Source organism: Miniopterus natalensis, chromosome 10 (assembly GCF_054644295.1).
Source record: "Miniopterus natalensis isolate mMinNat1 chromosome 10, mMinNat1.hap1, whole genome shotgun sequence".
Lineage (NCBI taxonomy): Eukaryota > Metazoa > Chordata > Mammalia > Chiroptera > Miniopteridae > Miniopterus > Miniopterus natalensis.
In genome coordinates, this window is record NC_142090.1 from 15,645,710 (window position 1) to 15,658,539 (window position 12,830).

The following is a 12,830-nucleotide window of genomic DNA, read 5'->3' on the forward strand; positions in this document are numbered from 1 at the left end:
GTAGATATCTAAAATTAAAAACAATCTGCCAATTGGAAAGATTCTCAAGTTATGTTATTAAGTAAAAAAGAAGGTGCCAGAGGGGTGGAGACCCATTGGCATGCATTTTAATAAGTCTCTGTTGTTTTCCATGTATTTTTAAAACTTCCTTAAGAAAACATAAGCCACTGTTCACAGGGTTATCTCTCGTCGAGTGGTACTGCAGGCGAGGGGAGATGAGGGGAAACTTAGGCTTGATATTTTATACCTTTCTGAATATTTTGAAAGTGTACCTGTTATATAAATGAAGTATTTTTATAATTGAAAAAAGAACGAAGTCGAAGGACTGTAACAGTTATTCACAACTTTCTCTTCTTGGTGCCCTGATGGAGTAAGTTGGAGTTGTGGCCATTTTGGTTGGGTGAGGGGAGCTGAGCAGGGGACGAGAGGGGTAGTCATGTTGGGGGTATCGTCAGTGCATGCGGACGAGGCAAGGGAGGGTAATAGGGTGAGTAATATAAAGGCCAAACACCTCTTTAAAGTATGGATGTGGAATTTTTTGGCTCAGTCCACACACACTCTGTTTTTGAAATTCAACAGAAGGGTCTGAGGTCATTGTCAGTTGTTATTTTAGAAAGCTGTGGCTGAGAGAGAGACCCCACGAGTTCATCATTTGAGACCATTTCTTTTAAAGAGTTACGTCTAGTCTGATGGGTTTCAGGATTTGTGGAGGTTTCAGGCCAGGGCTCTGTATACCATCATCTTAGTGTTTTTTTTTTGCCAATTATCAGTATCTAAAATATGATTCATGTGATTATCATCTCTCTGTTACCACTAGAACATAAGCTCCGTTAGGCAAAGACTTTGTCTTGCTCACTGCTGCATTCTTAGGATTTAGAACAGTCTTTTACCCAGTAGTTTTAATATTTATCTAAAGAAGACACTCAGTAAACATTTGTTGAATCAACTGTGTTGAGATAATTATGGGGACAATTGGAATTAGCTAGGGCTGGACTCCACAAGAGAGGACTTGACTAATTGATCTCATAGTAACTAATCTGATTTTTCTTAGTCTGACCAAGGACATGACAGGAAAGGAAGATATCTACCGAGGCCCGGCCATCAGGGCTCTCTGCAGAATCACTGATGTAAGTTCTCTTCGTTTTGCTGAGGTGTTAAAGGGGTTACTGTGTTTGTCTGCAGGAGGCCGTGTAAAGTGAGTCGGATTCCCTAGTCTGACTGAATCTTCAGTACAGGCAGACCTCTTTAATTGGGCTTCACTTTATTGCACTTCACAGATACTGTGTTTTTACAAATTGAAGGTAAGACCCTCCACCAACAAAAAGAACTTCTGGAAGGCTTAGATGATGGTTAACATTTTTTAGCAATAAAGTATTTTTAAATTAAGGTATGTACATTTTTTAGACATAATTCTATTCTTTTTTTAAAAAATCTTTATTGTTGAAAGTATTACAGGTGTCCCATTTTTTCCCTCCAATTGACCCCCTCCACCTCGCTCCCATACCTTCCCCAGGCCTTCACCCCATTATTGACTGTGTTCATGAGTTATGCATATATGCATATAACTTCTTTGGTTAATCTCTTCCCACCCCCTTCCTTCTTTCCTCTGAAATATGATCGTCTGTTTCCTGCGTCAGTGTCTCTGAATCTATTTAGTTTGTCAGATTGTTTTGTTCATTAGCTTCTTCTTAAAGAAGACCCTTCAACATTTCCTGTAGTGCTCATCTGGTGGTGATGAACTCCTTTAGCTTTTTCTTATCTGTGAAGCTCTTTATCTGACCTTCAGTTCTAAATGATAGCTTTGCTGGGTAGAGCAATCTTGGTTGTAGTTCTATGTTTTTCATCACTTTGAATATTTCTTGCCACTTCCTCCTGACCTGCAAAGTTTCTGTTGAGAAATCAGCTGACAGTCGTATGGGTGCCCCCTTTAGGTAACTAACTGCTTTTCTCTTGCTGCTTTTAAGATTCTCTCTTTGTCTTTAACCTTTGGCATTTTAATTATGATGTGTCTTGCTGTGGGTCTCTTTGGGTTCCTCTTGTTTGGGACCCTCTGTGCCTCCTGGACTTGTAAGTCTATTTCTTTCCCCAGGTAGGTGAAGTTTTCTGTCATTTTTTCAAATAGGTTTTCTATTTCTTGCTCTCTTTCTGGCACCCCAATAATACAAATGTTGGGCCTTTTGAAGTTGTCCCAGAGACTCCTTATACTATCTTCATATTTCTGGATTCTTTTTTCTTTTTGCTCTTCTAGTTGGATGTTTTTTGTTTCTTCATGTTCCAAACTGCTGATTTGATTTTCAGCATTCTCTACTCTACTGTTGATTCCCTGTAAATTATTCTTCATTTCAGTTCGTCTAGCCTTCATTTCAAATTGGTACTTTATTATGTCATTGATTTTCTCAGTTATTTTCGTAATACTCGTACTAATATGGTTGAGCATCCTTATAAACAAAATTCTGAACTCTGTATCTATTAGCTTGCTTGGATCTATTTCATTTAGTTCCTCTTCTAGAGATTTCTTCTGTTCTTTCCTTTGTGACATGTTTCTTTGCCTCCACATTTTGGCTGCTTCCAGGTGTTTGTTTCTATGTATTAGATAGAGTTGCTGTGTCTTCTGGAATTTGTAGAGTGGCTTTGTGTAGTAGGTGTCCTGTAGGGTCCAGTGGCTCAGCCTCCCCAGTCACCTGAGCTGGGCCTTCTAGGCGCTCCCCTGTGTGGGCTGTGTGCACTGTCCTGTTGTAGTTGAGCCTTGGTTGGTGTCACTGGGATGAATTGACCCCCAGGCCAATCGGCTGTGAGGACCCACTCCAACTACAGCCAAAGAGCTGCTGTGCTGGAGACACCCCAATGGAGCAGGATTTACTTCAGTGGAGCTTTGGTGTTCACCAAGTGCGCCCCTCGAGTGTGTCACTCGTGGATGTGGTAGGGTTGCAATCCAGCGTGGTCGAGTCTGACCACCAGATGCACTGTCTCTGGGGCCTCCTGGGAGGTGTAGTCAGCCTGTGCCAGTGCCTTGCCCAGGGCTACACAGCAAACCGTAGTTGGCTGCTACTTGTGCTGGGCTTGCAGGTGTCCAGGAGAGGCCAAGCTATGAGCCAATGCAGGCTGCCGCTAGTGCCAGCCTGGGGCCGCTTATCAAGCTGTATGGGGCAGCTGCTGCTTGTTTGAGAGATTTTAGGAAAGTCCTAAGCATGAGGCTCAAGAGGCCACTTGCACAGAAAAGCCCCTGGAAACGGCCTGGATGAGCTGCAGGTGGGGAGGGGCGGGGCCTCCGGGAATCACGGGGCGGGGCCAAAGGTGTGAGTCAGGTGCTGGCGACTCAAACATGGCGCCTGCCCCCCGGCTGTGTGGGGAGGACTTGCCAAAGGAGCAGTGGCCTCCACCATTTCTTCTGCCTGGGAGAAAGCTGCCCCTCCTTCTCTCACCCCGACTTCAGGCAGGTTAGTTCCTCCCCAAGTGTCCCAGGTTCCTTTCAAGCTGCTGCCCGGCGCTGGGCTCAGAGGGAGCATCCGAGTGAGTCCGTGCCGGGCCCTTTAGAGGAGCTGCTGGGGCTCCCGCACCCTTCGTGACCCTCAGCCACAGTCCCCGCTGGTTTCACAGCCCGGAGTTGTGAGGACGTCTCTTCCCGGCCCTGGAACCCTGGGCTGGGGGCCTGCTGTGGGGCTGGGACCCCTCCCTCCTCTGGAGAACCCCCACCGCCGAGATTCCCTTCCGGGTTTAATCTGTGGCACCAGGTGTGGGCCAGTGGCTGTGTCTCCGCCGTTCAGCCCCGATCCGCCCGCGTCTCCGCCCCTCCTACCGGTCTCGGTGCTTCTTCAGCTCCCTGGCTGCGGGGCTTCTGTTCAGCCGGATCTCAGGAGGCTCAGAGTGATGGTGGTTCTGCATTTTAGCTGTAATTTTGATGCGGTTGCGGGAGGCGGCGGGTGCAGCTGCTACCTACGCCGCCATCTTGTTTCCTCCCCATAATTCTATTCTTGCACACTTAATAGTCTACAGTATAGTGTAAACAGAACTTTTATATACTCTGGGAAACCAAAAAAATTCTTGTAACTTTATTGTGATACTTGCATTATTGCGTGGTCTGGAGTGGAACCTGTACTGTCTCAAAGGTGTATCTGTGTAAGAGAAACAGGACCACCAGAAAGGCTCATGTGGCTCCAGGCTTCTTTCCTTTCAGATTGGTTTTTCCTTTTGCTTATTTACATTAGTCTGTTTCTTTCTCTGTTTGCTCTCATAGACTTGTTATAGTCAGGGCACATTGCTTACAAGAAACAAAAACCCATTTGAATTCAGCTTTAAAAAGAAACTTTCTTACACAATGTAGAGAACTCAGAATTTGAGGTAAAACTTAGAACTAGATGCCAGAGCAATAAATAGGGCAGCTCTAAGGAATTCATTGGCAAGATTTCTCAGATATTTACTGTTATGATCCATCATTCACCAGGCTCTAGCCTTGTCGTTCTGATAGTTTAGAAAGAGAACCTGGTTAACCATCAGCCAGCCCAGTGGCTTGTATACACCTGGGTCCGAGTCAGGTGTAACCTGTTCCAAGTTCACCTTGGAACTGTGAGTAGGAAAGGTTAAAATGAAGGGCAGGCTGGGCATTGGCAAACAAATTAAATACTATTTCAGCTATACTCATGCTTGGGTATATTTTTTGTGTATGTTTGCAGTCCTCTGAAGTTTTAAAAGTTGAGCAGGATCAAATGGTATATCTGGATTCTAGGAGTGATAGAAATGCTTTTTGCTACTCAGCTGTTTTATTGTAGTTACTTTTTGTTTTTAGCATTAAATTGGCGGCATAAGACTTGACGATGCTAGTGCTAGCAATAAGATTCTCTTTATCTAAATATTGATACCAATCTGTTTACGTATCTTCATGGGCCTCCACTTTTCCAGTGCTAAGCTTTCTTCCAGTTAAATTGAAAAGAACTTTGTTTTCAGAGGATTTCATATTGAGAGCTCATTGTTGTAATATATGAAACATGTAATTATGCATCTAAAGTAGTCAGAGATTACAGTTGACTTCTAAGGCTCTCTGGGATCCATATAAAATAGATCCCCTCCACACAGAGGTATCTTCAGACTTCAAGAGCAGCTTTCATCCTCATGTAGGAGTTCCTTTAACAACGTTCCTGATAGGTTGAGCCCTACTCATGGAATTCCTCAAATTGGAGCTCTCCATTTTGAGACAGTTTATTTCATTGTTGAACAGTTATTTGTCTTCCTTACATATAAATGTTCCTCCTTGAAGCTTCCACTCAGTCGTCTGGGTTCTGCTCGATGGGATATGATTACTCTATTATATGCTGATCCTTTTTAATGCATTCTAAATATTTACACAGAAACTCATATATGATGGTTTTTGTAAATTATTTTGAAGTGGTAATCTAACATGAGTGTCTTGCTTCAACAACTTTTTTTCTCTGCATGTCATTAGGGAACAATGCTGCAGGCCATTGAAAGATACATGAAGCAGGCCATTGTGGACAGGGTCTCCAGTGTATCCAGCTCAGCACTGGTGTCTTCATTAGTAAGTGAACAAAGACAGTGGCTGCCTACTTCTTATGCATGGTACAGTTTCTAGTTGCAAAAGCAAAGTATCACTATGATTCTCTCACAGATGAAACATTTAAAAAATATGTGTACATCTCTATTATTTTATCCAAGAATGCTTTTTTTGCCAGGGGAGCATTGAGCAATTAAAATGGGCAGTTAAAAACATTAAATTTTCATGTGTTTGAAAGGTTTTGGTAATCAGAAGCTTATGTTGTATTCATAGTAAAGATGGGAGGTAAAGGGTGAGGGGAAAATAGGGAAGAAACAGGGTTGATCTCTTTATTTTTTACTTTATAAATTTTTATTTATTTTGGGGGGAGGGGAGAAGAGGAGGAGAGAGAGATCAATTTGTCGTTTCACTTATTTATACATTCTTTGGTTGATTCTTGTATGTGCCCTGACTGGGGATCGAACCTGCAACCTTGGCATCATTGTATCAAGATGATGCTCTAAGCAACTGAGCTTCCCGGCCAGGGCTTTCAATCTCTCTTTTTTTAAAAAATCTTCTATTATGACCTGCACTTTTACCTCTGTCCTCTACTTTCCTCGCTGCCTGTTTCCACAGTGTCCTTCAATCCAAAGTCTTCTGTCCCACTTCTAAATTTCCTTCCAGGAAGTAGCCTTTGTTTTAGACATACCTTTTCTTTCCCTTTTTTATCAAAACAAAATTTATTCCTTACAATCTATCACACTGCATTTAATTAAAATTGATTACTAATGTGTGAATGGATTCGATCATCTGAATTACAAGAGTATCTGGTTCTGGAACATAATTGGTCAAGTTTTACAGCAAAGGATATATTGGTATTCTGTTCTTCTAGGTGAGTTTTCTGGAAATAAAACCTATGATAACATTATTTAAGTATCATTCTATTAACTATCCATCCTTTCTCGTCCCTCCCCTCTCATTACTTCCTTTTATGCGTCTCTCCCAGCCCACAAACAGACACTGTACTCACCTTTGCACTGGGGGCTTGGAGAAAGTGTTTCTGGTTTTATTGGTGCCTCAGGAATAGAGACTTGAAATACTTTATAAAGCTACAAAGTTGTTTCTTTTTTTTTGGAAATGTATTTTGGAAAAGAAAACTAACTCATGTTTCTAAACTTCAGTGATGGTGCATTATCTATTCTCATTTTTTTTTGCATTTAGCACATGATGAAGATAAGCTATGATGTTGTTAAGCGCTGGGTCAATGAAGCCCAAGAAGCTGCTTCAAGTGACAATATTATGGTCCAGGTACTGTCATTGAATGTTTCAGCTTCTGTCCCAAGATCAACTTTCTTTAACCTGTCATGGTAGGGGCAATTTATTGATTCCCCCAGTGAGTATTAGCCGAAGGCTAGTATTAAACAGCGTGTTAGTGCATATCCTCAAGTAGGTATCCCACTCATTATGATTACTGCCCTGCCAGTGTTCAGTCAAAGCTGTAAGAATGTTGGAGAAAGCTGCTTATATTCAGTGGCACTTTGAGATGCTCATTCAAAAGGTCTTTCACAGTACATTTCAGTCCTTTATTTGAAAAGTAATTTGTGAAGAAGGATGTTAAATTCCAAGTAGGCATTATAAAAACAGTGTAGAGTAATTTTTACTTTGCGAAACTGTAAAACCATTTTGTTGGAAAGGTCTCCTTTTGATAGTCATTAGGCCATTCCTAAATAAAAGGAACAAGATTAAATTCTTAGCTGGCAATTTTATGTCAAGTACCCCGTTTGTATTTGAGAGGGTCCTTATTTATCCCCTCCCAGTGCTGATAACTTCTCGTGTAAGCGTATTCAGCTGTGAAGAAGACAGTAGTCGTTTTCCCCATGGGAAAGACCCTCACCCTCCTAATTCTGATCATTGTGCTTTTACACAAAGTGCCATGATGATACACTCGCATTCCTTAAGCCTTCCTCAGGAGGCGGATCCTTTAGTTCTTGGCTCTGCCACAGATGATTTAAAGCCACTCGGAGGCCTGCCACACTGGTAAAGCCTTGGACCTGAGACCTTTGTACTGAGGCTGTGTGGGGCAATCCCTACCTGCCAGGTGTACCTTCAGGCTATATGCCACCTTCTTAATGTTTGCCCACTCCAAATCTACACCTTCTGGGGGTAAATTAGAACCGCTTATCCTTTCAGTCTTGCCTGTGGGTGATTCAGTGTGAAAAAGCTATTCTGTTTGTGTACTTTCTACCTGGGTATGTTTTATTAAAAATTCGGCTCCATGTGATTCTACTTTCATGTAAGTTTCATCCTCTGCCTACTTGATTTTCCGCATGTTACGTTCCTTTTCTTGCTCTTTAGTACCATGCGTTGGGAGTCCTGTATCACCTTAAAAAGAATGATCGCCTTGCTGTTTCTAAGATGTTAAACAAATTTACTAAATCCGGTCTGAAGTCACAGTTTGCTTACTGCATGCTGATCCGAATCGCCAGTCGTTTACTAAAAGAAAATGAAGAGGGGTAAGTGTCTTCATTTAAGCTTAAGTAATTTTTCCTTTGTTGGTAAATATGCCTCAGAATTTATTTCTTTTTGAATATTTTTTGGGCAGGGCTGACTTTGCAGATAGATTTCATGTTTTTTGAATGTAAAAAAAGTCACGGGATTCCAAGTAACACAACGTTTTGTTTTTTTTGTCTGTTTTTTTAACCTAATATATGCTCTGGTATGTGTACTTAATAGATTATGATTGCTAATAATACAATAACATATTGACTCTAAACAAAAAATATTTATAGATCTTAAGGTATACAATAATTAAATGTGAAAACTGGAAGCGACATTAAGAATCTTGTTTATCCCTTTTACTTTTATAAAAGAGACTGTAGAAGCACTGCATTTAATGATTTATTTAAATTATCTATTTACTTAAAGGGTAGGAGGGAGAAAGATAGAATTACATATGCAAGGTTCTTATATTGTTCATGAAGCAGCATTGTATGGTTTGATGGTAGACTGATAATATAAGGATAAATACTGTGACTTCTTGAGTAACCACTGAACAAGCCTAAAAGGCATAATGTAAATATTAACAGAGAAGATAAAATGGAATATCCAAAAATATTCAGTTGCACTTCCTCTAGTGGTGGAGTAGCTTGGTCATATTAGCCCCCCTGCAAATAATGATTATATCATCAGTATAAAACTATACCTCCCCCAAACAAGAAAACCCACAACTATTTTAAAGTACTGGTGAGTCGTGAAAAGAAGGCAAAACTGGAGGGAAGTTGATGCCTGAAAGACAGAAGCTGTACTGGATGAGATTTGGGTATTTCTGGCGAGTCTCCTGAGGGCAGCTCCCAATTCCTAGGTGGGATCACAGAAAGGGGGAGTATTTATTGCACAGAGGGGTCAAAACACAGTTGGAGATTGGAAGAGTGATGGAAACTTAGGGTGGAAATCCTGGAAAGGAGGGAGCCACAAATATGTGAGCCTCAAAATCAGTTTTAAACTACAAAAATCCTTGGCTGGCGTCTGAACTGTGCACGTATGGGGAAGACTCTAGGAAACGTGGCAAACAGTAGTAACGGTAAGCTGAAAGAACTGAGTGGAGAATGCAGCTGCAACTCACCATGGAGGAGGTCAAGTTTGGAGTTTGATCCCAGCCAGGTTAACTGCTTGGTAGAGAAGCGTCATACGTTCTGGAGTCTTTGCCTCGTATCATTCACAGTTTCTGTAGTCATGCACCACATATGGTGTTTTGCACAATGATGGACCATAGATATGATGGTGGTCCCATGAGATTATAATGGAGCTGAAAAATTCTTATTGCCTAATGACACTGTAGCTGTCATAAGGTCATAGCTGTCATAACATGTTAGCACAACATACTCCTCACATTTGTGGTGATGCTGATGTAAACCTACCACACTGCCAGTTGTGTAAAAGTATAGCACGTACAATTATGTACAGTGCCTAATACTTGATAATGATATTAAACACCTACGTTCCTAGTTCATGTATTTACAATACTTTATATTGTTATTTTTAGAGATACTCTTTCTACTTGTAAAGAGAAAAATTTGCTGCAAAACAGTATGTTGTGTTATGCAGGCAGCAGCTCATGTTTACTGGGTCTCTTGATTGCATTATTTTCTCTTGTGCTTGATTTAGGCTCATGTTGTTTTGTTCATCATGGCCCCTAAGCATACAGAATCCTTCACTAATGTTGCCAGTAAGAGGTCACATTGAGTGGTTGACCTGGAAATGAAATGGAAAGTGATTAAGGGCTATGAAGGTAGAAAATCAGCAATGGTCACTGCTCACCAGTCAGGCTTGCCCCATTCCACCCTAACGATCTTGAAGAACAGGAACAGTGCCGGAAGCTGTTAAATGATCTGCTTTATTGAGGGCAGTGAGCATAACAAAAATTTGAGAAGGGACTCTGTCAGACACGGAGAAACTTCTAATGACCTGGATTAAAGACGAGACATAGAAGTGTACGCCGCTCAGCATCGTGATAACCATGGCCAAAGCAAAAACAAAAAAAACAAAAGAAAGTTGCAGAAATCAGTAGGGCTGTGGGTGAGGCAGCAAACATCTTTAACCTGGCTGTGGGTGAGGATGATATTGAGGAGCTCCTAGAAGTGGTTCCCGAGGAATTAATGAGTGAGGAGTCATTGGAACTGGAACAGGAACACGTAGCTGAAAAAGGAGTAAAAGAGGAAAGGAAACTGCAGGAAAAAATAGCCCCAAGAAAATGCACAGTGAGGGGTTTAGCAGAAGCATTTGCAGACCTCAAGCTCCTTAAAAAGTTTGAAAACAACAAAAGGTTTTCATTAATAGGGAGGAATGTTCATGGTGCATTATCTGCTTACAAGCAAATGTATAATGAAAAAAAAAGAAACCAAGCAAACCATCATGGACATATTTCTGACGAGTGATACCTCCTCAAGAAGAGCTTCAGCGTCCTTCATGAGGCATTCCAGAAGAAGACATTATCATAGATGACAGTTCCATGTGCATTATTTAGCCCCTGAAGACCTTCCAGTGGGGCAAGATGCGGAGGTGGAAGACAGTGATATTGATGATCCTGACCCTGTGTAGGCCTAGGCTAATGTGTGTGTTTGTATCTTAGTTTTTAATGAAAAAGTTTAAAAAGTCAAAAAATGAACAAAGTAAAAATAGAAAAAAAGTTCACAGAATAAGGATATGAAGAAAGTATTGCCTGGCCAGCATGGCTCAGCGGTTGAGCATCGACCTAGGATCCAGGAGATCGAGGTTGGATTCCCAATCAACAAATACCCGGTTCGGGCTCCATCCCCAGCAGGGGGTGTGCAGGAGGCAGCCAATCAATGACTCTCATCAATGATGTTTCTATCTTTCTCTCTCCCTCTCCCTTCCTCTCTCTGAAATCAATAAAAACATGTTTAAAAAAATAAAAGGAAAAAAAGCCTAATGATTTGAAAGATATAAAACTCTTTGCAGACAACATGATTGGGTATATAGAAAATGAAAAGTAATCTATACATTGTCTATTAAAATTGATACATGAATTTACCAAGTTTATTGGATAGCTCACTATGCAAAATCAATTTTATTTCTATATCCCAGCAACTGGTCAATAAGATAAAATTTTGGAAAGATGCTACTATTATCAAAATAAAATCCTTAGGAATAAATCTACAAAAATCGTGTACATCTCTACACAGCAAATTTTAAAATCTTATATAAAGTATGACCTGAATAAATGGAGGGATATATCATGTTCTTAGGTTGGAATATTCAATACCATAAGGATGTCACATCTTATTTTGCTTTGTGGATCCTATGAACCCCCAATCAGAATCTCAATTCTTTTAAATACCAAACAGAAATGCATGCATTTGTGTGCCAGAAGACAGACAAGGATATCTTTAGTACTGTTCTTCTTAATAGCCCTGAAATGGAAGCAATCTTAAGTGTCCTTCAATGCCAGGATTAAAAAACAAATCATACAGTCAGTGGTATACAACGGAAAGGAACAAATTACTGTTAAATGCAACTACGTAGATGAGTCTTACTAAGAAGTCCACAAACAAATACATTTTGTGTAGTTCTATTTAAGTTAATGTCAGACTTAACAGACACAACTAATCTATAGTATTAAAAGTAAGGATAGTATTTATCTTTAGGGAAGCATCATGATAGTGTTTGGAAGATGGCATGTGGAAGCTTCTGGAATGTTTGAAATAATTCATTTTCTTAATCATGGTAGATTTGTAGTAATTTGCTTATAACTTGTACATGTAAGTTTGTAATAATTCACTTACGATTTATTTTTGCATAGTAAATTACTGCAAAGCTTAAATTGTCTTAAACATCCAGGATGGTAAAGGGAAAATTCTAAAACGTATATGAAAGTAAAGATATTTGACCCATAGTTTTACTTCAGATTTCTCCCAGCTGCAGTGCATGCTAATTTTGGGGGGAAGCAACTCTTCCTTGGCATAATGGGCCTGGGATCCAAACCTCACAGCTTTTTGACATAGCATGCCAGCAGCAGGAATCTCCATGTGAGCTTTCATGGGTGGGGAAGTACCAGTCCTTCTGCTGGCATTATGGGAAGGAGCTCAAGTGCAAGCTTTGTGACTGGCCAGAATTGGTTTCCTTTCACATTTGGTTGAGTCCAGTTTTATGGAGGTTCATAGGAAACCAACTGCTTTTCTGCGTGGCCAGCTAATTTTGGATAAAATTACTCTTACCACTCACTTGTTAAACTCACTTGTTAATTCTCAGAATTTCTCTGGCAATTCTTTTTGAGTTTGTATGTATGTTACCATAGATGGTATTTCAAAAAAATTATAGTTTTTTATTATAAACTTCGCTCTTAGTACTGCATCCCATAAGTTTTGATATGTTGTGTTTTTGTTTGTCTCATGATATTTTCTAATTTCCCTTTTTGATTTCTTCTTTGACCCATGTGTTGTTCAACAGTGTGTTGTTTAATTTCCCCATATTTGTAAATTTTCTAGTTTCCTTTCTGTTATTGATTTCAAGTTTCATTCCATTGTGGTTAAAAAAGATACTTGGTATGATTTAAATCTTAAATGCGTTAAGACTTATTTTGCGACCTAACGTGATCTGTCCTGGAGAATATTCTGTGTGCACTTGAGAATGTTCTGTTCTGTTTGTGTGTGTGTTAGGCCCATTTGATCTATAGTGTTGTTCCAGTTCATGAACAGAGACTGTTTCTCTTTTTACTTAGATTTCTCAGCAGGGTTTTGTACTTTCCAGTGTAAAAGTCCTGAATTATTTTTATTAAATTTATTTCTAAGTATTTTATTCCTTCTGATGCTATAATGAATGGAATTGT

At 40.2% G+C, this 12,830-nt stretch overlaps 1 protein-coding gene across 1 annotated transcript in view; it reads left to right on the forward strand.

The window, feature by feature from the left end:
• Positions 1–12,830, forward strand: part of COPG2 (coat protein complex I subunit gamma 2) — a 267,346-nt gene that overhangs the window by 37,277 nt on the left and 217,239 nt on the right. The window contains exons 6-9 of the mRNA XM_087821015.1: positions 1,052–1,127; positions 5,438–5,530; positions 6,707–6,793; positions 7,841–7,998. Coding sequence (XP_087677141.1) covers positions 1,052–1,127; positions 5,438–5,530; positions 6,707–6,793; positions 7,841–7,998 — 414 coding nt within the window. The remainder of the gene's footprint in view (positions 1–1,051; positions 1,128–5,437; positions 5,531–6,706; positions 6,794–7,840; positions 7,999–12,830) is intronic.